Source organism: Scomber japonicus, chromosome 17 (assembly GCF_027409825.1).
Source record: "Scomber japonicus isolate fScoJap1 chromosome 17, fScoJap1.pri, whole genome shotgun sequence".
Taxonomy (NCBI): Eukaryota; Metazoa; Chordata; class Actinopteri; order Scombriformes; family Scombridae; genus Scomber; species Scomber japonicus.
This window is the reverse complement of record NC_070594.1, coordinates 19,890,225-19,916,774: the sequence shown is the minus strand read 5'-3', so window position 1 is coordinate 19,916,774 and position 26,550 is coordinate 19,890,225. Positions and strand designations below refer to the sequence as shown.

Below are 26,550 nucleotides of genomic sequence, written 5' to 3'. Positions count from 1 at the left end.
TTGCATTCTGATATGAATTGAGTTATAAAATCCAGACATACCGCAGAGTGTGTCTCCTCCCAGCTGTTGATAGTGCTTTCAGCCAAGTCACTGTCAATAGAGATGCTGGTATGTCTTTTTAAACAGGAGTTTAGCCAACTTTTGTAAATGTAACACTAAAGTCCAGAGTGTCAGAGTTCGGAACAGGAAACACAGTCACTTGGCGTTGTGCTGCTGTCTTCCACTTCCTGCATCTCCCGCCACTAATTTTTAAAGCGTAGCGGCCAATGGGGAAACTCCAACACGCAGCTGGTCGACTAATTATCTAATTGTGTGTAACTCACTCTGGCGCTTGCTCACTCACTCACAGATGATGGTGTTGGGTGTTGACAGGGCAGGTCAGTGGTTGGTCCCGACAAAAGTACAAGTTAAAGTGTAGTTTTTAGGGAGATGCATGCAGTGGTAGAATTTTACAGCATCCTGCTAGCTCTTACCACCTAATTATCATGCAATGTCAAAAACATCAATAAATATGTATTGTGTTTGAGAAAAATGAAAATATTTACTCTGATCTAAAGAAAGGAATAACACTGGTATGGTCTTTAAAATAAGCTGATTGCTCACCAAGTCCCATGCATATTTGAGCTGCAGCAACTGTAAAATCAGCTACCCGTTAGATATCACTTAATCAGCTGTACGAAATGTACAAGTGCAACGCTGACATTGTGCAAGTACAATTCTTACAATATCTAGATGAACCCCCCACAGCCCCCTCCTCTCCCCCCCCTTCACAAAAAAAAAACCCTGATGCATGACCGATGTGGAAAGATGTGTGTTAACCCCAGGGCTCTTCTTCTTCTTCTTTGATCCTGAGAAGTTTGGGTTTAATGCACATTTCATCAAATGTTACCGGCAAAATGATCACATGAGAGGAAAGCAGCAACTGTCACCTAAGTTAGTTCAGAATATGCAAATTGTACCCATAACCCTTTGTTTCATGGTTGGTCAGGGTAAGTAATTAGCATGCAATTCTATTGATATTCATCTGGCAGCAATGAAATTATTTTATTAAATTATACTGCTCTTGTCTGCATTGCATGCAGTGTCCCTTTTTTGCACCCTATGGCAATAAATAGTGCTTGTCCTCACACTATGTGACCAAAAATATTCAGCAAACTTTAAATCTGACGTACTATGCTTTCTGCACTTCGCTGAGCTGGTTCTCTCATAATTGTAGTATTGATTGCACGGCCACTGATAGATTGGTCAAGCCCCTAAATGCAGAGTATATTATTTTCTTTAATCCTCTCCAAATAGAGTGCAGAGTGAGCTTCTGAAGTCCCGGTTTTGCGCAATAAAACACTAAACACCTCAATCTCACCAGGGATTCACAATGTCTTTGAACCACTTCCCACACACAGACACTTTTTTTCATTTTTTTCTGATGAAATAAGCTATCTCATTTAAAGCTCCAGAGAAATACATTTCACTCACTGATTCCTTCCAGCTCTGTTTGTGGTTGAATTGATTTCTCTCTTAAGTGACAAAACAAATGTTATTCTCTCATATCTAACCTTTTTTCAATGTAGAAAGTGTCCACCTGCGAAGAAGAATTTAGAATTTAAATTGCATCATAACATGTCTACATGTAATTACAGGCTATTGCTGTTTTGCAGTCCACCTCCCGGACATCACACATTTTAACACCCCCAATGCAACATCTTCACTTTGCCCTGAGAAACGAAAGGCAAAAGATCTATAAAGCTAAGCCGGAGTAATTGAATCCAACAGACAGTTAAAGGAGGGAGTGGGTCATGTTATTGTGGACGAGGACTGGCGACGGGGGAGAGGAACAGGAACAGGAGAGAGGGGGAGAGACGGGGGAGGAAGAATCCTTTTATAATTCTGTATGCAATTCGACATGTCCCTCATGCTTGGAGTGAGGAGGTGACTTTACGTCCGCATGTTCCACATCCCCTTCCTCTTGGTGATCGGTGTGCAGAACATGGCCCGCAGGAATACGGGCCGGCAGCAGGCAAAGGTCACACAGAGGAGCCATTGGTCCCGCATACAGAATACACATGTAGACACTGAGAGGGACAAATACCATCCAATCAAGAGTTTGTTGTATAGATTTACACCCACTGCCTTATGCACAGTACATACTGTATAGCTGCTCACAATCAGATGTTCACCCACAATAAGCCTGAGGCTGCAGCTCAACATTATATGTAACATCTGTGAACAACAATATAAATAAATCATCACAGAAAATATTTGACTTTGAGATGGATTTGATTGAGCCAATGCAAACACACAATTGCCACCACAGACAAATGCACACCCACACAGCCGTAAAGGCACATGCGCAAACATTCATGCGCCAGGGGGTTGACACACACAGGCATAAAAACATACACACATTCCAGCACACACACACAGACACACACGCTGTGTTCGGCGCAGCATCGCAAGGCCATTGTGCAGTTTCAGTTGCCTCTGGTTCCAAGGAGACAGAGCTCATTGACATTCTAGCAATCAGGCGTCCTGATGGGGTTGACAGGAAGAATTATAGTGTGTCATCACAGCCACGTCCACGTAGATGAATCTCAAGGGGACAGCATAGAAAATAAGTGTAAAGGAAGAGCAATATGACAAAAATGTTGCCACATTCACGGTGCTTGTAAAATAAGACCCTTAATTAGGCTGCTGCAGCAACAAAGAGATATCAAATGATATATCTTTATGTACAACTACAGCAATCATGCATTCTCTGTAGCAAATAGTGCTACCATAAAACAACCGTCATATAACATTTGGGTTGGTAATGTGAAATGCTGCTCAGTGTCTTGTAAACACAGTATATATATCCCTGTGCGTCTGTAAAAGACGCAGCTGACAAATGGCATCACATTGCTGCGTAGTCTCGACCCTTAAGACTCGGCTCACAGGCTTATTAGCATGCAGCATGTTGGGGGAAGAAAGCTCCTAAACAGCTTTACCTGATGGGCCCCTCAACTCTGCATAAGCAATGTTCCTTCTATCAACCACTTCAGCACAAACTCAATCAGCTCCTGATGCTTAACGCTAACCCAATCAACCTGTGCTAATACCATGCCACTTTTGCTCAGGATAATAAATGAGAAATGTCCACAGCTGACCTGAAAACACTGACAATCAGCCCGAGGCAGGTAGCTGGAGGCAAGGGGGTAAAGGGGAGCAAGGCAATTGGGTAAAAATTATGTGTAGGTTGTTGTGATGGCAATTGTTAGGGATAGTGAAATTAATGAAGGTGTGAAAGGAATGCAAGGAAAGAGGAAAATCAGCTAGGGGGGGGGGCAGAGCCCAGAAGAAATAAAAAGGAAAGTGCTACACCCTTGTTGAGGGTGTGAGGAGGATCTGCAGGGGAACAGTGATTGGAGTTGCTGTGGGAAAACACATAAAGGTTCCTGAGTCAGTGAATCCAAATGAGCTCCAAAGATCATCGCGTACTGGGACATTATCACCAGTGACAGTGTTATTCCAGCCTATTGATCTGTTCTCACAATAAACTGATGGCATTTGAATATGCCAATAAGCTGATCTCTGCGAAAGCCTGAATGATTCGCTTTGGTCCCTGCAGAAGCTCTGACCCTGAGGCCACAACACTGGATTCCTACACATTTACATTCTCTTTGTCTCTGCTCATAATCCTTAAATTAAAATGTATGTTATATCTGCCATGTAATCTGCACCAGGGAACACAGTGTTCTGTGCTTTGTGCTGACATAGCTCTCTCTCTCTGTTCTTTCCTTTATAGGTTTAGCCCTTATGAGTGGTACAACCCGCACCCATGCAACCCAGACTCGGATGTAGTGGAAAACAATTTTACGCTGCTCAATAGTTTCTGGTTTGGAGTTGGGGCTCTCATGCAGCAAGGTAGTTGCCTCAGCCTGTGGCTGCTGTTGCTCTGTGGAGCTGGAGCTCTCTATATCCCACTGTCTCTGAGGGTTGGGTTGTTTTATCCAAGCCAGCAGCAACAAAGAGAGACCTCTGGGGTTCCACTGCTAGAAATACAGAACTTAGAGTAAATGTGCATGTAATTTTTAAAACTGTAATCAGTGTAGGGACATAGATAAACCTATATGTGTATATGATAAATACAGTATAAAAGAGCCCTTAAACAGCCCTTGAGTAAGTAACACTTGAGTAAAACAAATAACAGTGAAATAACCCACCTTTTAAATCCCTGAATCAATAATACAGTATGTTTCTATCAACAGTAGCTCAAATAGCATGAATGTATTCAATAATATATTATTCATAAATAAGCTGTATATGATAGTAATGATAGCACTAATACCCAGTGTCCTCTCTTCTTGCCATTGGCTCATCAGCACCCAGAGATCAGTGGGGTGTGGAGTCAGGATGTGAGGTTACCTTGGGTACATGACTCTCTGGCCCAAACAGCCTGTCACTTCTCCACACAGTTAATAATCAATATTGAATGTGTTCAATGTTATATGATTGATTTATGCAAACACTTTGTTCACAATGGCGCTTTTCTGTGTGTCCTGCATTATTTAAAGCACTCACTTGTGTCTGGGACGAGAAAATGTAGTTTGTTTGAAATCCAACAATCATCTTGTTTTGAGAGCTCTCTCGAGTGGTTTTCATCTTGAAGCGAGTGGCAAATCTGCCTCAGCTGAAATCTTTGAGAGAGCTCTCGAAAACATGTTTGGATTTTTTTAACGAAATTAATCTTGTTTTTTTCTTGTTTTTTTACATCGTAAAAAATAAACCACTAACCACCTCCCTCACCTCAGGCTCAGAGCTCATGCCCAAGGCGCTGTCGACTCGAATAGTTGGAGGCATCTGGTGGTTCTTCACCCTCATCATCATTTCCTCTTATACGGCCAACCTGGCTGCCTTCCTCACTGTGGAGAGGATGGAGTCACCCATAGACTCAGCCGATGACCTGGCCAAGCAAACTAAAATCCTGTACGGTGTGGTAGAGGACGGGGCCACCATGACCTTTTTCAAGGTAGCTGGGGCTGGCATGGGGCTTATAGAGTGGTTGTCCTCTTTCACTGATTAACTTTCTTTCGTTTTCATAGAAATATTAATACACATTTATTTTTACTTAACAAAGAAGTGTTGTATCTTCATTAGGTAACTGTTTAATCAACCAAATATCCTGAGTAATGAAATGTTCTGTGTTGTAGGACATATTCAGATCTTTTAGTAAAATGCATTGAATATGTCATTTAAGTATGTGGGTGGTATTTACAAAATGAATGTATCAAGAAGAAGCCTAAATGAGCTCATAATGCAGAAAATAGCCTCTGTGAGAGTTACACTTTTACTATATATATTATACTATATTATTAGATTATTATTGCTGATGCATTAATATATAAGCATTTTACAGAGTTGGTTGATCAATGTGGTTTTATACTGTTTTATATAGTGTTGTGTAGTTTAATCTACAACAGTGGATCCTATTAGCTAATTATCTGTTATGTGTGTAAAATCTTATTCTGTAAAGTAACCAAAGCTGTCAAACAAATGTAGCAGAGTAAAGGTATAGAGAAACATGAAATGGAAATACTCAAGTACAAAGTGTTACGTAATTGTACTTTACTTGAGTGCAGCTCTTGAGTTGCACATTGAAATGTATCCTAACTACAGCAGAATCTAGAGTTGTACTGCAACCAATCTCATTCCACTTTTGCACTGTGGTTTCTTGCAGAAGACAAAGATCTCCACCTATGATAAGATGTGGGAGTTCATGAACAGCAGGAGGCAATCTGTGATGGTCAAGAACGTGGAGGAGGGCATCCAGCGCGTTTTGACCTCGGACTATGCCTTCCTCATGGAATCCACCACTATCGAGTTCGTCACCCAGCGCAACTGCAACCTCACACAGATCGGAGGCCTCATAGACTCCAAAGCCTACGGAGTGGGAACACCTATGGGTAAAAGACCTCAAACTCTGTACACCTCTGTGGCACCTGCTGTGTTATGAAACATTTGAATAGCTTTCTGTCATAGAGAGATGCTCCAGCTCCTGTGACAGATAAAAGGTATATAGTGTGGATGATGGATATGCTGTGAGAATAGTGAGCTTGACCTTTATTGATTGGGTCACAGGTATAACTGTTCAACAGTGTAAGGTGTAAAAGGTTCAGCTTAATAAAAAGCAAATGGCTGAAGAGGTTGAATTTATGGATAAGGTTAAAATGTGCCTGGGGCTAAAGAAAAAGGTGCCGTTAGAATTCTGCCTTAGCAAGAGTGTTTTTACTTTTTTAGTTCTAATGATTTTCTCAAGTTTATTTACACAGAAGAGAACCAAACGTGGATTAAACGTCCACATATACTTTTAATGGTGTGTTTTAGTATACTTTGGTGTCACACAAGACAAGACTCTGAAAGGAAGACTGTGTAAAAAGTCACGGAAAGCAACCTGAAAGTTAATTTGCTGCTCTTCCCTTTGACTTACGTGACAGGGTCTTAACTGTAACTGAGCATTAACTTTCACTGACTAGCATTGACTTTCCAAATATGGAGTGCTTTTCATGCTCTGAAAAAACACAATCCAGCTTTCCAAAATGAGAACCAGTACAATTATCACAGGGTCCCAATTTAGTCATTTAGACCATAATCACACGTTGAAAAAAAAAGACCTGGTACTTCTAGATACGTTTTTGAATGGGAGTCCATTGGAGCCAGCACCTATTGGCCATCAGTGGCATTGCACTTTCAGGTACTTCAGTTTTGGTACAGTAGTTGAAGTTGTAGTAGCTGCTGCTTGTATAAAATGAGCAGCGAGAATAGTTTCAACTGTTTATGTGACCTAGCTCCTAAAAGAAAATGAGTATTGTGACATTTCAAAGCAGCATTATCCAATGACGAGTCAGGAGAGCTGTGTTTTCCTTCAATTTGGCATTTCAGCAAATTATATTGTACATTTTCCACTTCCAAGTAGCAGTTTTGTTTCATATAAAACAGTCTGTGTCAGGATTAATACATTTGTCAGCTAGCCACCCCGGTACTCTGCGGGACTCTGGCCAAAGCTGGTGATGGTTTCAATCCCAGTGTCGCTGAGGTTAGAGTCGTCGTGACGAGGCCAGGGAGAGCACTGCGACTAGCTGTAATGGCCACATCTATCATCAGTTAAATGAAGGCCATCAAAATACGGAGGATTAATTCTGGCCATCCACATCTGGACCCGGCTACTGCTGATGAGTATGGGGCAGTTATGGATCTGCAGGGATGCTATGATTGCTGTGGCTGTAACAAAGCTGAGGTGATGCTGTGAAATATAGTCCCACTGTGGCCCAGTAAGTACAGGAGTACTTAAACTGATGCCCTTGAGATGTACACATAGACCTAAAACGTGGGTGAGTTCTTTTTCACTCTCAATATATAAGTCCAAAACATATCTCATATCCTTTAATTTAGCGATAAGTGGCTTAATATTTAAATGGATAAAAAGATGTCCGCTCTCAAAGTTATTACTGCCCACTAACTCATTTCAATCTCTAATGCTGATGTTCATTGCTCAATATTTCAGAAATAAAGCTGATTACAGCCTCTAAAATGTTTCTTCTGTAATAGAAATGGTTTTAAGATGGATAATAACTTCATTAGTTCAAAGTGAGCTCTGTTTTCATGCCAGCAGTCCTCTCAGAACAATAAGAATATGTTCTTTATGTTCTTTTCTGTCAGACTTTCACATGTCCTTGTCCCAAACATTATGACAACCTCAGCCTTCATGTTAGCCTTTCACCTGTAACTTTTAGCCCTTCTAAATGCTGTTTAGCAGCTCATTCCCTGTAGGGCCATTACAGCAATAAACCAGAGCAAGCTGTAGGATGTGTTTTAACCTTTTATTACTTGTCTGTTTTCATGCATCCTGTTCCCAAAATGCAAATGCAGCTATCGACTTGAACTGTGATCACATTAATACTTGAGGCCAGACAATGTGCGAGTGATGGATGTCTTCTGGTTTTGAACATCTGTCAGGTAGTTGTGTATGCACAGTGTGTCAAGCACAGCGCTTTTCCATTCGCCCGGGCCCCACTCTCCATATCCTCCTCTCTAAGGACCCATCCTATTAGCATTTATCCAAGGCCTGCTTTGTTAAGCTATCATTAATCATTTGAAATATGAGGGGAGCCAGAATCAGGGGACTCAGATACTTGATAGATCTCTCATCTTCAAATGAAGCAAGCATATGCTTCTCACATGCACACTCACAGTCACCTACAGGACTCCATATTCAGAGTACATGTCTACTGTACATGCACAGAATGCAGAGATTCACACATGTATTTAAGATCGTCGTCTGAAAGTGTGCGTGCCACACTCTCACAAACGCAGGCAAGCAAGCTTATTTACAGGTAGGCACACTTTACAGCAGTACTCATCTACTAATGAACAATGAAGTAAACATATGAAGACATGCTGTTCAAATGAGTGGCACTCTGTGTAATTTTCCACTTACGCATTAATGTCCCCTTTACCAGTCTAAATACATCAGGACTTTGAGATGAAAGGATGATAGATGGCAGCAGATAAATGATAGATGAGACAGAAAGGGAATTCACTAAAGGGGCTGACAGGCAAAACTGTATGAGAACAACACAGACAGTGATGCTACCTGCTGCTACCTGCAGCCAGATTCAGTTAATTTCCCCCAGAGTTGTACAAAATGTTCCCATGTTCATAAAATGATTGATATTATGTTGACATTACAGATGTTTTACTACTTTTTCAACTCTTTTAAGTCATTCTGAATGAGCACATTAACCAAATGCCTGAATTGGAAATGGAAAAGCACAACCAGGCTTCATTACGTATGAGTTCTGTAATCACATAAATACACTAACAAGCTTTTAAAGCAGTTTATAAATGAAACATGAACGCTCACAGTGAGTATTAATCTTTCTTGGCCCGGTTGGGGTATAGTGTGTGCGCTGTGCCTCGCTCGGCCGTGTGTTGTGTCAAAAACGCTCTGGATGGGAGAGGAACACGACCCCACTCGGGTTCTCTGCAACGATTACTCCTCTTTGATCACACCAACACCCGCTGTGTCTTAATGCCTCGCCGCTAATTCTGGCGTCCTCCCACTGTCTGTGGATTTGGGCTGTTTTACTCATCATGGTATTAACATGCATAAAAACACAGTGATAAAGCAACCCTATCTCAGATATACACATATAATCCTTCATACACATGCACCCATGTAATGTACACCCCACTAGGCTTCTGTGTTTTCTCTCTTTATATACGCCATTTATGGCATATGAAAGTGTGCGCAAACAGCAGCTAATTCGTCAGAATTAACAGCAGCTCTGCTTTTACAAAGCCAAGTCTTTGTTGCCAACTCCCTGTGCATTATAATTCACACACTGCAGAGAGGAGTGAAATTTTTGGAATCACTCCGTGAATATAGGGATTAGTGGGATTTGAAGAAGGACTTACAAAAAACTCCCTCTAAGCAGCCAACAATGACATGACAGGTTATATGATCACATGCGAGCCATAGTGTGTTTCATCCACCCACTACTGGTTTTATACTGTACTATACATCCACTCTACAATTACTATGCTAAACATACATTTTTTTTAGATGTGGCTATTATCTGTGTTCACTAGACTCATGTTGTGTTTTGGTCCCTGCAGGCTCTCCTTACAGAGACAAGATCACGATAGCCATCCTGCAGCTGCAGGAGGAAGGAAAGCTGCACATGATGAAGGAGAAGTGGTGGAGAGGGAACGGCTGTCCTGAGGAAGAAAGCAAAGAGGCCAGCGCTCTGGGGGTGCAGAACATTGGCGGAATCTTCATCGTGTTGGCTGCAGGACTAGTGCTGTCAGTGTTTGTGGCTGTAGGGGAGGTCCTTTACAAGTCCAAGCAGAACGCCCAGCTGGAGAAGGTACAGGACTATTTGACGTATTTAATAAACTAGAGTGTTTTTATTCAAAATGCCATCATTTTACATAAGCTGGGTTTCATTTAGAGTCATCACTCATTACATCACCTTTACAGGCCTCAGTTTGTCATATTTTTAAGAAAGGTTTAACAAATTATAAACATAAGAAATGAAACCAAATGAAAATACATTTTAAGTGCAACAAATATACTGTACAGTATGTTTTTAGTTTGCACTAACCCTTAACCCTTTTTAGAGGTGCAGGATGAGTTCACATTTGTCTAGTCTGTCTTGAGACAAATGGTTTCTTTAATCATTCTTTATTCCATTTATAAGAGATGTGGATAAAATGTCCATAAAATGCATTCTAAAGTTGAGCTGAAGTTGGTCCGTGTTTGTCAAATTAAATGGGTATTTTATAAAGTTAGTCTTTTTGGTTTTAAATCCCTGTCCTGTGTCTTTGCTGAGCAGCAGTGGAGGGATAACAAAAAGATCCCAATTTGTACTAAAATGACTATAACTTTGGTAGATACATATTTAACTTCTCTAACTCTGTCTGTCTGCTGAATAATAGTTTCTGCTGAAATGTATGAGTCATTTTTGCATGGAAGGAGAGTTGTGGACCCCAATCTCCTATTATGAAATCACACCAGGAAGGGATCTCTTCATGGCATGTATGCACAGATGGAACAAACAGATAACAACAACTCTTTCAATGTACATATAAGCATGCATATGGTAAAACAAATGGTAATCCACCCTTTAATGAAAAATCTGAAAAATGAAAGCATGCATACAGTATGGCCCATTTACAGCTTTTTTATTCTTCCCCCCCCTCTGGTTATATTTCTTTCTAGCAAGAGACTGAATGTATTTCAGCCTGTGCTATCTGTGCTCTATTTTAACACTGAGTGCACATGATTCATCACGCAGTGTGGAGTGTGTATTTAAGTACTTTAACTTGTGCAATGATGTTTCCAGGTAATTATGAAAGTCCTTTTGATAGCATGTTTTAATTATTTACATATACAGAATTAGCACAGCACAGCAGAGTGTTACTTTATTGCAAAAGTAATTAGTTTCTGGCTTCTTTTTTTTACAGGCCACATCTTAGCTATCATTAATCAAGAGCCACAAGACTGGGTCACAATATTCAGATAATTTGCAAATGTCACAATCTCTAGGCTGCCAAGGTGCTAGTAATTTACATGCTGACAACAAGCCTCTCCTTCTCTATTTTCTCTACCTGCCAACCTCCTTCCACTCTAACATCTCTAGCTTTTTTACCCCCCTTCGTTTTCCTCCCTTTCCCCATCACTCTAATCCATACCCTTTCTGCTTTCTCGTTTGTCACCTTTTCTTTTTCTCTCATCCTTCCTGGCCCTCTCTTCTCTCATAATCACAGTTCTCTTTTTCCTCCAGTGTACAAAATATGCCATTCATACACTAAACAAATATATGTGAAAATGGAGAGAGAGAAAAAAGCAAAAAAAACAAAAAACATGATATCCATCTCACACACACCTACACACACACAAACAGAAAAATAATAGCTTTATACTTTACCGCTCTCCCTCCTCTTTTATATCTTCTCTCCTCCTACACCCTCCAAGAATTTGAATTCGATTTAGCATAATCAGAAAGTGAATTTATGGGGAATTTGTCTTGGCTGCGTTGGTGCACAAACATATTGACATTTTATAGGATTTCACACCACATGCATAATGCAGGGACAAAAGGCACCTCATAGTGCAGAAGTTACATAACGTGTGCCATTCTATAAGTGGGTGATTGATGTTTAAAAAGAAGATATTTGTGGATTTAATCTGCTGAAGTGGATGTTTTGTCCTTTATTCAGTATCTTTACATTTCTGCTTGTGTGCTAGTGTTGATTGTTTCCTGATTTAGTTCTTGGCAGAGAGTAAAAGCCTCTGAAACAGCATTCAAATCTTTGTGTGAGCAACTTTTTAGAAGTCCAGTACCAAGTCTGCAGAATAACCCTTTACTACTTTGGTTTAGAGTCAGCAGTAGTAATGCTGTTACGGTTATGATGACTAAAACTAGTTACTAGTTACGTTCTAGTGATGGTCGATTGCTGAGTATAAATGGTTCACATGTTTGATCCTTTGATAATAACATAATAATAATATTAACACTGATTATGTTTTTTTCACCTTTTTTTCACCAAAAATGAAAATATTAATTTATTTTCTGATTGAAATGGAAGCAAGATAATTGATACATATTGTACGCAACAAACACAAATCCAATACTCACAAAAGCATGAAGAAGAAGACAAAAAAACAATTTCTTAAACAAACTATATTTAAAAACAAAAGCATTTGTCCAGTCAAGCATTAATATCATCTGAAAGTTAACACATTTTTTAAGAATACAAGTCCCTGTGTGTAGAATTCTGAACATTTCTAATACCCTGTTTCCCCAGTGGTTTAAAAAAAAGAAGAAATAAGATGCAAATGATTAAACTGAAAGCACACAGATGGCACCAATTTTCACTGAAAATTGTCCTACAAAAAAACTATGCCATAAGAATAATTTGAAACACACTACACACATAAAAACACACACATAGCAGCTTTAATAATAGACAGTGTTAACAGTGCATGCTTACAATATGTAGTCAAATTGCAATTGCATGTTTGGAGGCAACATGCAGTATTGGATAAAATGCCAATATAGTCTCTATTCTATACATTCTAGAGCTGTGCAGGTTAGAGCAGTGTGACAGACAGCACAGTGCCAGCTGTAACTTTTCTTTCTTTCTTGTTTGCCCTCTGCAGCGATCATTCTGCAGTGCCATGATGGACGAGCTGCGGGTGTCTCTGAAGTGCCAGCGCCGCCTCAAACAGAAGCCTCAGCCGCCCGTCATTGTTAAGACAGAGGAGGTCATCAACATGCACACGTTCAATGACAGGAGACTCCCAGGAAAGGAAACCATGGCATAAATGCTGAACACACCCTGAAAAACACCCCTCAGTAAAGACCGTGAAGGGGGAGAAGGGGTCAAATTAATACTGACTTAACCCCAGACTGAGGTTAGCAGTCCAAACAGGATTCCTTTTGAACCCACTCGCTTATGTAGACAGATGTTTCCTGTGGAAATATAGATGCCTGAGCACTGTCACCTCACTGTGACGTTCACTTTTTGAAGGGAGCTGGAAAGGAAGGACTCTATAAATTGATAAATGTAAATTGAGAGGGGAGCCAAGCAGGTTTGGGAGAAAACAGAAAAGTCTGGTCCACATTAGAAGTGGACGTAACACACACATACATTTAACACATATATTCACACACACACACACACGCACTCTCATCTGACACCTGTGCAGAAGGGAAACTCTATTGTGACAGTAACGCCAGATGTAGTTTTTTCTGTTGATGTCAATGCCCTTTTGTCTTACCTCCATGTATGTGACCCCATCGGTCCCTCCCTTCAGTGGCTTCAGTTTCTTGCAAATGATTTGAACAAACACTAATCTCACAACAACAACAAAGGGAACGATATTCAGTGACAAATGGTTTACTATGAACTGATGTGTAAAAGTGATTATTTAGTTTGGAAACATTTATGCTGACCTTGTCAAATATTCATCGTTTTCTTCTGTAACGCCTTTCTCGTGCCAAAGTTCTGCCATTGTAAAGAACTTTCTACCATGCCTGTTACGTTCAAAGCCTCTACAAAGCAATGTATACTGTCAAAGTTCTCATTCATGTCCGTCCTTACACGCGGTCTGCAGTTTTCACTCTGTATCAGTTGTTGTTTAAATGCAGGATTTCTACAAAAATGTTTGTTTTTGTACAAGAACAAGAAGTTTTGTAGTACTTTGTATCATGGTAGCCCCTCCTGTGGACAAAAATATGTAGCAGATACCAACTCAGCCCTCAAACTCTAAAAAGTGGCGGCTACGGGGCTTCAAACTCTGCTGTGTAGGGTACATCTCTCTCATCGTTCAGAGATACAGTCTTTTGTCTGTTAGTTTTGTGAGGCCAGTTGTATATATAGAGGGATATATAAGTCTGGAGACAATGTGGTGGATTTTTTGGCTTAACAATGAATCTCTAAAGTAAATTTGAGATTTCTAAACTGGTCCTGCTCCTCGAAGGCAATGCTGAAAGTAGGAAAGATGGTGACTCATTCCAGAAATTGGAACGGTGCTCCTGCAGCTAACGGTAGCGATGATGAGTCACCGTGAAAGATGTAGTGAAACATCCACATGTTGCTTGTGGTAAGGATAAACATAATGTTCTTTAAGTGATGAGCTTGTTAAGCTAGTGGGCTGCAAAAAAAAATATTGGATTTTTGACTGTTATGAAATCTTAGACGTCTTGTTTTTCTAAACTAATGAACACAATCTCCCAGTGCAGTAAATGCTTCTGTTAGGCCGTCACATTTCCAATACAAATCAGATTCTCTCAATTTATTAAACTGAATGTCTCTATAAAAAAAACATAATGAGGCAATTTACCACATTAGAAGAAGAGTAAAGTCACTTTATTTGAAACACCGGCAGATAGTTGTTGCTTTTAAAACATAATAATGGGTGACAAAGTGACAAGATATAGAGCTTTTAATCACATCACATGATCTTCATCAGCAAACGGAGTTAAAGTCACAATTTGTTACACTATGATAGTATTTATAATGTGAATTTCAAGATATTAAACGTCAATCTGGAGGGGAGGGGGAATAATGTCTAAATCATATGAGGTCCCCAGGTAATACTTGCCCTGTGTAATAAAGTCATGACCCATCCTACTCCACCTCAGATTCACTTACCCTGAAACTTAACTAATCTCACTCCATATGCCTAAACCTAACCAACACAACTATCAAAGGCAATGAGTACTAGCCAATCACAGGCAAAGTAGGGCACCATCCTAGGAAACATTTAGCATCCAATGTGAATATTAGAAGTGCTGTGTGACAAACCCTGATGACGAACCCCCCAACAGCCAGTGGGAAAACTCTTACACTCGGCCAGATGACCAATGGTGTAACTTCATCACTCAGTCACTTGCATGTGAAGGGCTGCCCACATTGTTGCGGTCCAACTAAAAATGGAAATTTGAACATCTCCATTTCCAACTGGACAACTCCACCTACTGATGAACATCATGTGATATGATTTTTCAAAAAAAGCTCCAAAATGGGCATTTTGGTGAGATTGTTTCCTTAACTGCATTTGTACTGTGGACCTAAATTATGGGCCACTTGTGAATGTAAATGTGTAAAGTAAATGTGACATGGTAATAATCAACCACTTTAAGGAGCTTACTGTATGTTACCATCGCAAAATGTCTCTCCTGCCAAAGTGTTGCCTCTTCCTTGTTTGTTCATGTGAGCAGCTCAGGAGCCTGTTGTCGATGAAAGCCTGTAGTCAGAGCAGCTGATTTATCAACTAATTGTCTCCAGACGTGTATTCTCTTCACAAAGTGACACGATCACATCAGGCCCCCGCGACACCACTCGTCTGTTAACTCTGTTACATGTTGTGAAATGACAAGCATCCTTGGTAGGTTGCTTCATTACTGACCCTCTGACCTCCCACTCTACCCCTTTTAGTCTGAGACAAATATACACCCACACCCAAGGGCCAACGCTTGTGACGACACCTCAGTTGTACATGAAGGGATAGACTGAAATGATCACATGCAGACATTATGAAAATTGATGGAGGAAGTGGAGGAAGGCATAATCCTGAAACTCGTTGGCGTTCTACCAGTGTTGCTTGTCATTTTCCACGCAGTTAGATCTAGTGGTGCAAGCTGAAGTGATTGAATACCTGGACACATTCATTAGAAACGACTCCAAAGGCTTAACTGTCCTGTTGAAAACAAATACGAGCTCATGGAATTTGACATTGATGCAAGGTTTTACAAATAATGCCATTAAAAAATGTCATAATTGTATCTTCTGTACATCTTTTTTTTTACTCTCCTGGTATCAAAAGAACAGAGGACACAGGTGGGTGTGTGCTGGGAACTCATTTTGGAGTGCATCAACTGATGCCATCATGCATACTGATGAGCTTTATGTCTTGTATTATTCAGAAATGTCAGGCTCTTTTAATTGATTAAATGCCCAAAAGATTTGATTTGTATCATCAAAATGAATACATTAGATAAATAGTTAATCAAATCAGGTTTGTAAGCATGTTCGGGCAGCTATTTTTCTGGCTAGTGCATCTGTGCACCTGCCGTAGCTTTGTGCCACAGACTTCCTGAAATATCCCCTCTGAGATTACAGAAATCAAGATGACCGTAAGTATGTAGAATTCATAATGATACATAGGAGACTGCAGAGTCTCAAAAAAGAAGGCCCAAGAAATGTTCCACACCTCCTGACTCTCAGATTTTTCATTGTTTATTGTTATTTCCCTCCCACAGGCGGCGGGCCGTCAGACAGCTCTGGGTCTCTGACAAGGTTTTGTGGGAGTAATGATGAAAACTGTTTCTGCAGCCTGAGCTCTGCCGCCACAACATAAATGGCCACCCTGTCTGCCCTCCAGATTGACAGGGAAGGTCAGAACACGCGTCAGTGCGTTCAGCAGGGACCGTTTAGTCTGTCACACTTATTTCCATCATATTAAGTCCTCTTCCTCCTTTTCCTAAGTGGTCATCGGAAAGGTATCCTTGGATAACATCTTGTTCATTTGGCAATTAATGGCTGAGATTGCGTTGTGGACAGAAAATTGCTTTCTGAATGTGACTTTGGTTTGTCATACAGATATTATAGGCTAATAGCACCTGCCAGGGAAGGTTTTGTGAAAGGAGGAAATGTATTTCACTGCTCATTTCCCTACACTTTAATAATTCACAATCCCATATTAAGAACCATGTAAGTCCACTGTGAAATAGTCATTTCATACAGTATAATAGAATTTCACACATCACACAAGTGCAACATGCAGTTCAGTATAAACACGCAAATTACTGCAGCTGAAGAAGATCTTTTGTCCTGTGAAAACAATATTTCACCATCATGTTTTTAAAGAGAAAAGCAGTCCTATTTTCAATATTGTAACAATGCATTTTTCAGGTAATAGCTTTTTAAGTGTTCATTCAACAATAGGATAATTTTCTCAACCCTTAAAGGAACACTTAAAGAATGGCTTCACAATTTTCAAGTATGTCCTAAAACATCAGTCAGGTGCTCTAATGAACACTGACGCATGCTTTTCTTGCAGTAATCATTCCTCCTATTCATACTGACCATTAAGAGATCACTTCATAATGCACTAACAGTATAATCAATGGGGGACAATATCCACAGTCCCCTTCCTGTGCAAATATGTATTCAAAAGTTAAAAATGAAAAAGGCTGTAGAATATATCCACTTCAGTGACTCAAACAACTGAAACCTCATATCATTTTAAGATAAACTTTTAAATACATTTTTCTTCAAAACAAGGAGTGTGGAGTTTGTCCCCCATCACTTAAAATGCAAGTGCATTTGGAGGTGACTTGAAAAAATGTGAATGTACCCTTTATTCCTTCAGTTTATCTGAAAAATACAAAACTACCATTTTTTTAAAAAATACATGGTTTTAACTAGTCAAGTAAGATTTGCAAGCATAAGCAGTTAATTAAACTTTCAGATATTTAAGCAAATAATGTGAAAACTGACACAATTTTAATCATTTGTGTCAATCGGGACAAAAATATGAAATTATAACTAACTAATAATAAAAACAAATTAGGAATTTGTCATCGGCTGCCATAAATAATCATTTTCTGCACATTTACCTACATGTAAGATTATTTTTTGTTGGTTATTAGATAGAGTACATATTGCTCTAAAACAAAATGTGTGTGTGTGAGGGGGGGGGGGGGGGGGGGGGATTTTAACATTTTATTTCCACTCCCTCTAGTCAGAGATTCCTGACATTGTCTGTTTGAATAATTTAACAATTTGTTACCATGTGGCTCATATCAACAAAGCTAGTGCTATTTTTTGGTGCAATATTCATCCTGTGGTGAATGATTCCCCCTCTGGTGACATTTCAGGTTTAGAAATGAGCTTTGACTCCTTTTTATGGAGTTTAGCATGTATAATATTAAATCCTGGGGAAATGCAATAAAAGAGGAATCACAGTAGCGTTGTTGCTTGAAAAGTGATGATTTGTTATGAATTAGGGTGTATGTGTGGGAGGGGGGATTATTGAAGGAACCACTGGTTCCCATACAAACAAATCTAATGGACGTACTGGAACTAAGTGTGTCTTGTACAGGTGAGTGTGTGTTTGCATGTGCAGCCCACCACTCACCACCTGTACGACGGGTTTCCACAGTGCGCCCAGGGGTACGAGCCCTGTTTCGACTGCAAATGAATTTCAATTTGAAGAAGTGATCTTTTGTGTCATGCGGCAATTCGTTTGGATGTGGTTTTCTATTGGAGTGTTTTTTTCCCAGTGGCAGATGTGTTGTGGTGGGTGGCAGCTGCAGAATGGAAGAGCACAGCTTGCTTAAGTGATTCACCGTGCTCCTGGCGTCTCTGTTACCCCATGAGTCTTTTGCTGACAATGTTTTCATTTCTGTTTGCTTCATGTGTAACTAGGATGGTGGGCTGGATTCTTTGACAGCTCTGTCAGAAAAAAAATGAAAGCGCTGTTTATCTGTTCAGGGGTGAGAAAAACTGGGCAGTTTGGAGGCTATTTCATTTCCATGACCTCTGCCACAGTCTGTTCCTGAGAAAAATACAAAGGTGCCCTAAAATGACACAAGAGCACATTTTAAAGATCTTAGTGCTCAGTTAGATTAAATCCCCAGGTTGATACTGCAAATGAGGTCAATTTCCGATTACTACATCTGCAGCATTTCTGTATTCACACACAGGAACTAAAAGTGTAGAGTGTCGAACCAGTCACATCTCCTGATGGGGGAATCACTGTTTTGTTCGCTGCTGTCAAATAGCACTCTCACCAAAATCCCCCATTAGGTTCACTCAAACAAATGTCCCCCCCCCCCCCCCCCACCCTCCCACTCCCTCCTTCTTCCTTTGAGTCACTCATACTGTTGATGCCGCCTCTGGAGGAATACATCAGGCATAACGCCTTTTCTTTCATCAATCAGCAGCTTTAAAGTAATTTTCCTCCTCTCGCAGGGAGCCAAATGGAGACGAGAAGATGTCGATTCTCTCATCTCTTTGTCTGTCCCCTTTGATCTCTTTCTACATGAATTCCCAATGCACAGAAAGTAAATGGGTTTTTTTCCCTTTGCTTTTTTGTCTTTCTCTGGAGCATGGTTGATCATACAAAATTGACCAGAAATGACTCCTAATGACCCCTGTGTTTTACTCTAAAAAAGAACACCCAAAAACACACTCCTGGCTATCATTACTCATAGCCTACTGCATTTTAATGAAGGATGAATAATTCAGGGCTGCACTTGTAGATATAATAGCCCAGTGCGCTGATGTTGTGAACATGATGTGTCCTGTATAGAGGCATGGGCATATACGTGTGAGCACGTGAGTTTTTGGGGACAAGGTGATTTTTGCGAGAAAGGACAAGGGTTGCAACAGTGCTCGTGTGCCAGTGTGTGTTGTTGTCTGTCGCATTAACAGACAACAGTTGTGATTTATCTTGTATTCCCAGCACAGGGGCCCCTTCTATCTCAATGGAAAGGTTAAAGCATACAGCCTGGAGGCGGTACAACAAAGGTCAACGTGCAGTTTAGGAATGAAGAATAGGAACGACAGAGAGAAAGACAAGGAAGAAATGCACTCTCTCTGGCCTCCATACTGCTTCTGACATCCTGAAATCACACACTGTACTGTTTGCAGCAAAGGCCCGGCTGTATTATCCTCTAGTTCTCTCTATCCTTATCTATCCCCGCGATACCTCCAATATCTCATGCCTTAAAAATAACTGACCTTGAAGAAGCCATCTCCAGAGATGGTATATGAAAAAAGGCAAGCTGTATGAAAATGATGGCGGGTAACAAAGGGAAAGTGTAAACAAAGAGCGTTTATTTAATGGACCCCCTCAAGCCTTCATGTGCTTAGGAGAGAGACAGCTGGTTATAAAAAGCATGGCGCTGGGCCATTAAAGAGGAGCAGGAGAATAGAGAGAGGGCTGTAAAGAAACACCAGCGTCTTTGGTGAGTCAGATGTGTTGAGGTGATTAATCTGCTTTGGCTGTGTCCTTCACAGGCCTGAGGGGGAACGATGATACAGTGGTGTCAGGTTCCCCCCTAGTGGACAGAAAGGAGACCCCAACAACACTAATTTTCCATCACTTCAAGTCAAGTCAATTTTTATCCGTATAGCCCAATATCACAAATTTGCCTCAGGGGGCTTTACAGTCTGTACAGCAAAACAACATCCTCTCTCCTCAGACCCTCGATTCAAATAACACTTTCACACTCAGTCTGTCCTCACTTATTTTGAGTTTTGTTGACATGTAGGAGCTGTGTGTGATGTGTTTTACTGTTTCTATTATCAGCAACTGGAGGACCATAAAGAAAGGATGTTCCTCAAGGTCAAAAAATACAAGGTAGAAGGAATTTAATGAGTTGAAGTGGTTTCAAACAGCTCTTAGAGGGGAAAAAACACAGCAGGTTGATGTGAGAAAATGAATTTTGATGGGGTTTTTGTTGGGTTGCATTTAACACATTTTTCATCACCAGTTTATCCATTAATTATTGTGTATATTCACTGATTGTTTTATTTATAAGATGTCAAATAATGAAAAACCCTAAATGTAATATCTCAGAGTACAGTGACAAACTCTATTTCTTATGAGATATTATTTGATAATAATATGAAATAGAGAAAAGAAACAAGAAACAAACACTGTTAAACACTGATAAATGACCTAAACAATTATTCATTTATATACAAATTAGTTAGTTGATAGTTAGATGATTTTTGTAATCATGAGGTAGGCATATTTGGATTTATTTCTTATTATTATTTTAGAGAACAAATAAAGGTATACATTGATATTTATCTTGGTATTTATCTTTAATATGTTTCTAATTGGCCCTAAATTGCCTTTGACTTTCATGTAATATCATAATCCCCAAGTATAGACTTAAGGATTAGTAACCATAGGGGCAGTAGCTAATGGGAATCCTCACAGACCAAGCAAGAGCACAAACAATTCAAATGTATTCTTTGTAGGTCACCCTGAAGATTGTATAACTTGTTAGAGGAAGTATAGGTGTAGTTAAAGTCTCCCTCTTCTCAAAAATGTATTTTTCTTTTTGTTCCTACAGTTGGATGTTTGAGCTTTAATGTGCAGACACTAAAAGGCTGTTTTTACATTCAGTTACTGAGAAGGAAAGCTTCTCTGTGCTCACTTAACATCTGAGTTTAAAGAAGCAGTGTGTAGGATTTAGTGGCGCCTAGTGGTGAGGTTACATATTAAAACCAACAGAATACACCCCCATCCCCTGCCCTTCCAAGCATGTATGAGAACCAACACTGGCCACAAAAACCCACAAAAGGCCCTCTCTAGAACCAGTGTTTGGTTTGTCTGTTCAGGGCTGACCTACTTTGGAACATGGCGAGCTCCACTGAAGAGGACATACTTCCTTTGTAGGTAATTAAAACATTATTTTTATTTTCACACTAATTAAACTATACTTATAAATATTATATTTCATCCCTGCCAAGTATATTTCACTAGGTGCCACTAAATTATACACACTACACCTTTAAGTTGGGCATGATTGTGACATCACAACCAGTTCTGAGCAAATCGTGGTCCGTTGTGATGCGGAAACCTGAACTGAGAACAGACTTCTTGAGAGGTAGGTGACACCTTATATTCAACAGTTTTGAACAATATTTTGCATAGTTCCTGGAATTTTTAATGAGGAGAGAGGGAAAACAATATAAGGCACAAATTATTGTTTTAAAGTAGTAAAGTAAAATGTCTGTTTAACTCTCTATGGCATGACATGGTATGACCCTCAGGCAACAAACCATATTTTTGACCTCACACTACCCCGTTTTTAATTTTTTTATTTAAACAAACAAAAAAAAAAGATATCGCAAGACATGTCTGTGTCCATTTGAAATAAGGGACTAAAGTGTTTTGACCTTTTGTGTGGGGGTCAAACTGTCCTTTCAAGAAGAAATGTCATACATGACATAGTGCCTGCAAAGATAAATATCACTTTTTAAAATGTTTAAATTCTAATAAAAAATATGCCTGTGCACCAGTATGTAAAACAGTGGTATTTCACTTGTTGCCTCAGGACAACATTGTGCAGTCAGACCACTCTTGTTAGGGCAATATCCTGCATGAAGATGTGCTGGGATGCATAGTTAACACCATAGTCAATTACTTTATAATCTACTGAGTGGATCCCAGAGTCAGCTTTGAAACGGTTACAAGGTTAGCAGTCAGTCAGTACAGTAGAGTAATGGTAAATGGCTGCTTATATAGTGCTTTTATCCAAAGTGCTTTAATATGTTTTTTGCCACTCATTCACCCACTCACACACACATATATGGCAACAAGCTACCATGAAGGGTCTACATGCAGAGAGGATGAGTCGGGGATCAAACCATTGGAAGTGAAATATTGTTTCTGCCAGAAAATAAAAACTCATGCCATAGATTTAGGTGTAAATCTGAGCCTGAACGCTGAGTTTAATTGTGCCTAATTTGCTTCAAAAAATGCTGGACACTTCCTATAATGCAACTAGACAGCATCTTTCATGAAACCCTCCCTTCCTGTTGAATGCTCATGTCTGTGATACTCAACAACCCCCAGTTTTTCCACATAAATTTGTAGTCTTTAAGCCCATGACAGAAGACATTAACAACTATTTTCACTTACCACAATTAGTAAACTGATCTTGATGTGTAAAATCACTGATGTGCCGCTTTAAAACATCTTTAAAGTAAAGCAAGTGTGTGTGCAAATGTCTGTGAGAGGGTGATTTACCATCTGAAGGACACAGAAGTGAAGATCCAAGCAAGCATTAAACAACCTCAGTGTCTAGTAGGAAATTATACATACTTTAATGTCCATATAATATGTTTATTTTCCAATCAAGTAAAACATTTAAGACATATTTAAAAATCCAATCCAAGATTCACAGAAATAAAAAAGGCAGTACACTTATATTGGGGCTAAAATAATGAGTGATATGCACATAGAAGAACATTTTTTTCCCCATTCAAAAGCAATCAGTGCTTGGCTCTTGACTCCAGAGAAAGAGAACTCAGAAGACTGCCTCTGGCCACAATGTAGAGAATAAAAACATAAACATGAGAAATGTGAGGTTTATTAGTCAATACAAAGAGGTATCTGCACTTTACTGCCTTGGTTGGATTTCTAGGTCCTCAGAGGTCCAATTTCCAGAATGATTTCATGTACATCACACAATATGAATCCAGCATGTTACAGTTCAGTTAAAAAAACAAACATCATAAATGAATACATTGTTTTATCCAGTCAAGGCAAAGCACAGAGCAGCCAATGAAGGCAGCAGTTGAGGTATGTGAACTTCAGTCCTTTTGTAGTCATCTCCTCAATGACCACATGAGGGAGCAGTGAGGCTGACTGCTGAGGTTTCCCAGTCTGGGATCATGGCATAGTACATCCTGTCTGTCTCCTTTCTTATTAAGGATAATTCAGGGGTTTTTTTCTTCATTGCATGAATGTAATATTCACGTGACTCTTGGGTTTTTTGTTTTCTAGCCAGGTGTTTTAGCAGTTATCGCCTCGTAAGCTTCTGAAAATATAGACACTGCTAACACACTTGATGAAATCCAAATGTAGTGATTTTGAATCTTTCAGATAAACTGAATGATTAATGCTCCTATTACAGTTGGGACTAGAATCAGTCCTCTCATCTAATTTGCTGCCAGAAATGAATAAGCTATTTCCCAGAATTGTCTGACTATTCCTTTAAAACAAGGCTGTTTTTCTTAACCGAAGGTGATTCATTGTTTTCAACGGATAGTGACAAAATCAGCCCAATTTTAAGTATAGTTGTATAAAAGTCTCTACAGAGATAAACCATGCAACTGCAGTTTAATGTGAGGTAAAAGCATGAATTATCCTGTCAACACAGTTCTTACTTTATGAAATAAAAAGATTAAAACAAGTTATTCAGATTTATACTGGTTTCTCCATAAATATCACAATCATGAGGTCATGTGACACGATACAATCTTCTCTACAATGCCTTTGAACAATGCATAATGCCACATACAGCAGCAGGTAAATCCCTCTTTGTCAGACTTGTCACTTCTCCATACCGCCACTGTGGGGCAGAAATTCACCAGTGCCATTCTTAGATTGGTTTCTAGTGAAGAAGCCACAGTGCAGCTGCATTTGGGTTGTAACACATTTCTAACCAGATCTTTCTTCATTTCTTTGTGTATTCTGTGGCAGCATGTCACATCTGAGAATATCATGTTCCCTTTTCTTGGCCTGAGCCTTCTGCTGAGACACAACTGGTACATTCAGGATCATAAATGTTCAGGTCTTGATCTTAAAACCTTATTTTACATTTTTTCATGATTGCATGGATAAGACTCTTTGCTTCTGCTGTCTCATGTTTGCATGATTCAGAACTCATGACAAGTGAGAAACTAATTTAACTATACCATCCTACCAATTTGTAAATCCTACAATAACCATTGGATTATTACTCCCTCTTTTTTACAGTCACTTGTGCTGTACGCGAGGGATTTCTTGGCTCTGTCGAATACTGAACAGGACAATAAACAAGAGATCAATCAGTAGTTACATTGATTGGAAGAAAATATAAAGCTACTAATTAACAATAATATCACTATATTTTACTGTGATCGTGTATTTTTGTTCGTAACTGGCATAAACAAGCATTCAGTTCCACATGTAGGCCCACTGCAACGTAGTAATTCTCTCAGCTGAGTGTGAACTGTAATACTGTGATCATATGCAAAATCAATATTTAATCTCATGAGTTAGTTTTTTTTTTAAAAAGGTACTGATAACAATATTCATCTTCATAAAAAAAATTTAAATGACGTCTATTCAATGTCACCATTAGTACAAAATCTACTGATTTCATGATAACTGATCACAATGCCACTCTAAACTGCAAATGTAGTCTGCAACAAAAGGGGCATCATCTCCAAAGCACACCACTTTTGATTATCTGAGGCTGTAAAAATGGCTGACAAAGGCCATTTACTATGAAGGCCAAAAAGAGGAAAATATCTATTTGGTAATAGGGTCAGACAAACAAAACATAGAGATAGGCACTCCTTGTGCGAAGTACAATCCTATTTTTTTTCCACCATGAGCCCATCATATCAAGTGGTTACAAAAATGGTTATGATAAAATACTTACAAACTAAAAACAACATTCCATGACTTTTCAAAATGTGTTCACACGGAAATGTAAAATATTTCATATTTAACATGTTTATATTAGCTTGCCCAACAAACTGAGGTAAACTCACTGGCTGTGTGCAGCTACATGGTGAGTGTATAATGACAAACACAGAGCTGGCAAAACAAAAAATGTCACCCTGGATGTGTGAGACAAATACGCTCCTTCTGAAAACCTGCGTAAAACCTTCAAAAGGGGGTTTGATTGTAAGATATATTTGGAGTCAGGAGTGACAAGCCATTTCAGGGCTGATTCGTTGAAAAATGCCACGTGACTCTAGTGCGATGACGAGTGGCAATTTCATCAACAAACAACTGCATGGAGTAGGTAGAGGGGGCTGGGAGGAGGTAAGGAGTTTGTGGAGGAACAGCGCATATGAGGTAGGCTTTTGCTGTAAACAAAAAAAGAGAATTTTGCAGTAAAAGAAAAAAAAAAGTAACTCATCAAATCTGGGAAGGAAGACCAGGAAGTCTGTGGCAACATTAGGGAACTTCTCACACAACACCTCAGTACAACAGAGACCTACAGTTAATCATACAAGCTCATCAAAAAAAAAATATACAGAACAAAAAAAAAAAGAAATGCACAACTATGTATAACTCAAGAGGTAGTTGCTAATATCAGTACATGAATCGGTTACATACTGTATGTCTCTTCACCATTGCTTAACAGAGTTTGTTCAGTCAGTCAGTGGATGATTCCCAAAAGAATAAAATACACTTTTTTTTGGTTAATTCCCTGAGAACAGTTCATCATCCTGAGAGGAATTGTGTGTAAAAATGTAAAAATACATCATACAAAAAGATGTTGTTTCCATAGAGATTTGAGCATGGGCTGTGCTCACTTGTGTGGTTTGGTCATTCACTTTTTTTTTTCTTTCTTTTTTTTTGTACTGTCATGCTGCATTGTTGAGATTTGATTTTTAACGCACGCACACATTCAAAAAGCTGTACATTAAAAAAACAAAACAACCGCAGTGTTGCGCTTTCAGCAATAAGTCCCTCTTACTACGAAAGCAAAGCACTTCAGCAAACCTTTAAATGCCTTCAAAAAAAATAAAGCCAAACTCTTCGGTATAGAAACATACCAAAAAAAAGTTGGTTGTCTACGTAGAGCTTTTAAAAACACACGAGCTAGTTTGATATAACATACAAAGTTATTTGATTTGTCAGAACATTAAGATACAACTCCAAAGCGACCCAACGTGAACTTTGTGAGGTGTCGACTTCAGATAAGCTCTTTTCACATTCAATATGGTCAGAGAAGAGTTGTTAGGTCACAAATA

At 39.4% G+C, this 26,550-nt stretch overlaps 1 protein-coding gene across 1 annotated transcript in view; it reads left to right on the top strand.

Moving 5' to 3' along the window:
- LOC128377465 (glutamate receptor ionotropic, kainate 2-like) overlaps positions 1-12,862 on the top strand; it is a 62,333-nt gene extending 49,471 nt beyond the window's left edge. The window contains 5 exon segments of the mRNA XM_053337417.1: positions 3,779-3,897; positions 4,785-5,002; positions 5,711-5,936; positions 9,649-9,899; positions 12,698-12,862. Coding sequence (XP_053193392.1) covers positions 3,779-3,897; positions 4,785-5,002; positions 5,711-5,936; positions 9,649-9,899; positions 12,698-12,862 — 979 coding nt within the window.
- Positions 12,863-26,550: the final 13,688 nt, after the last annotated feature.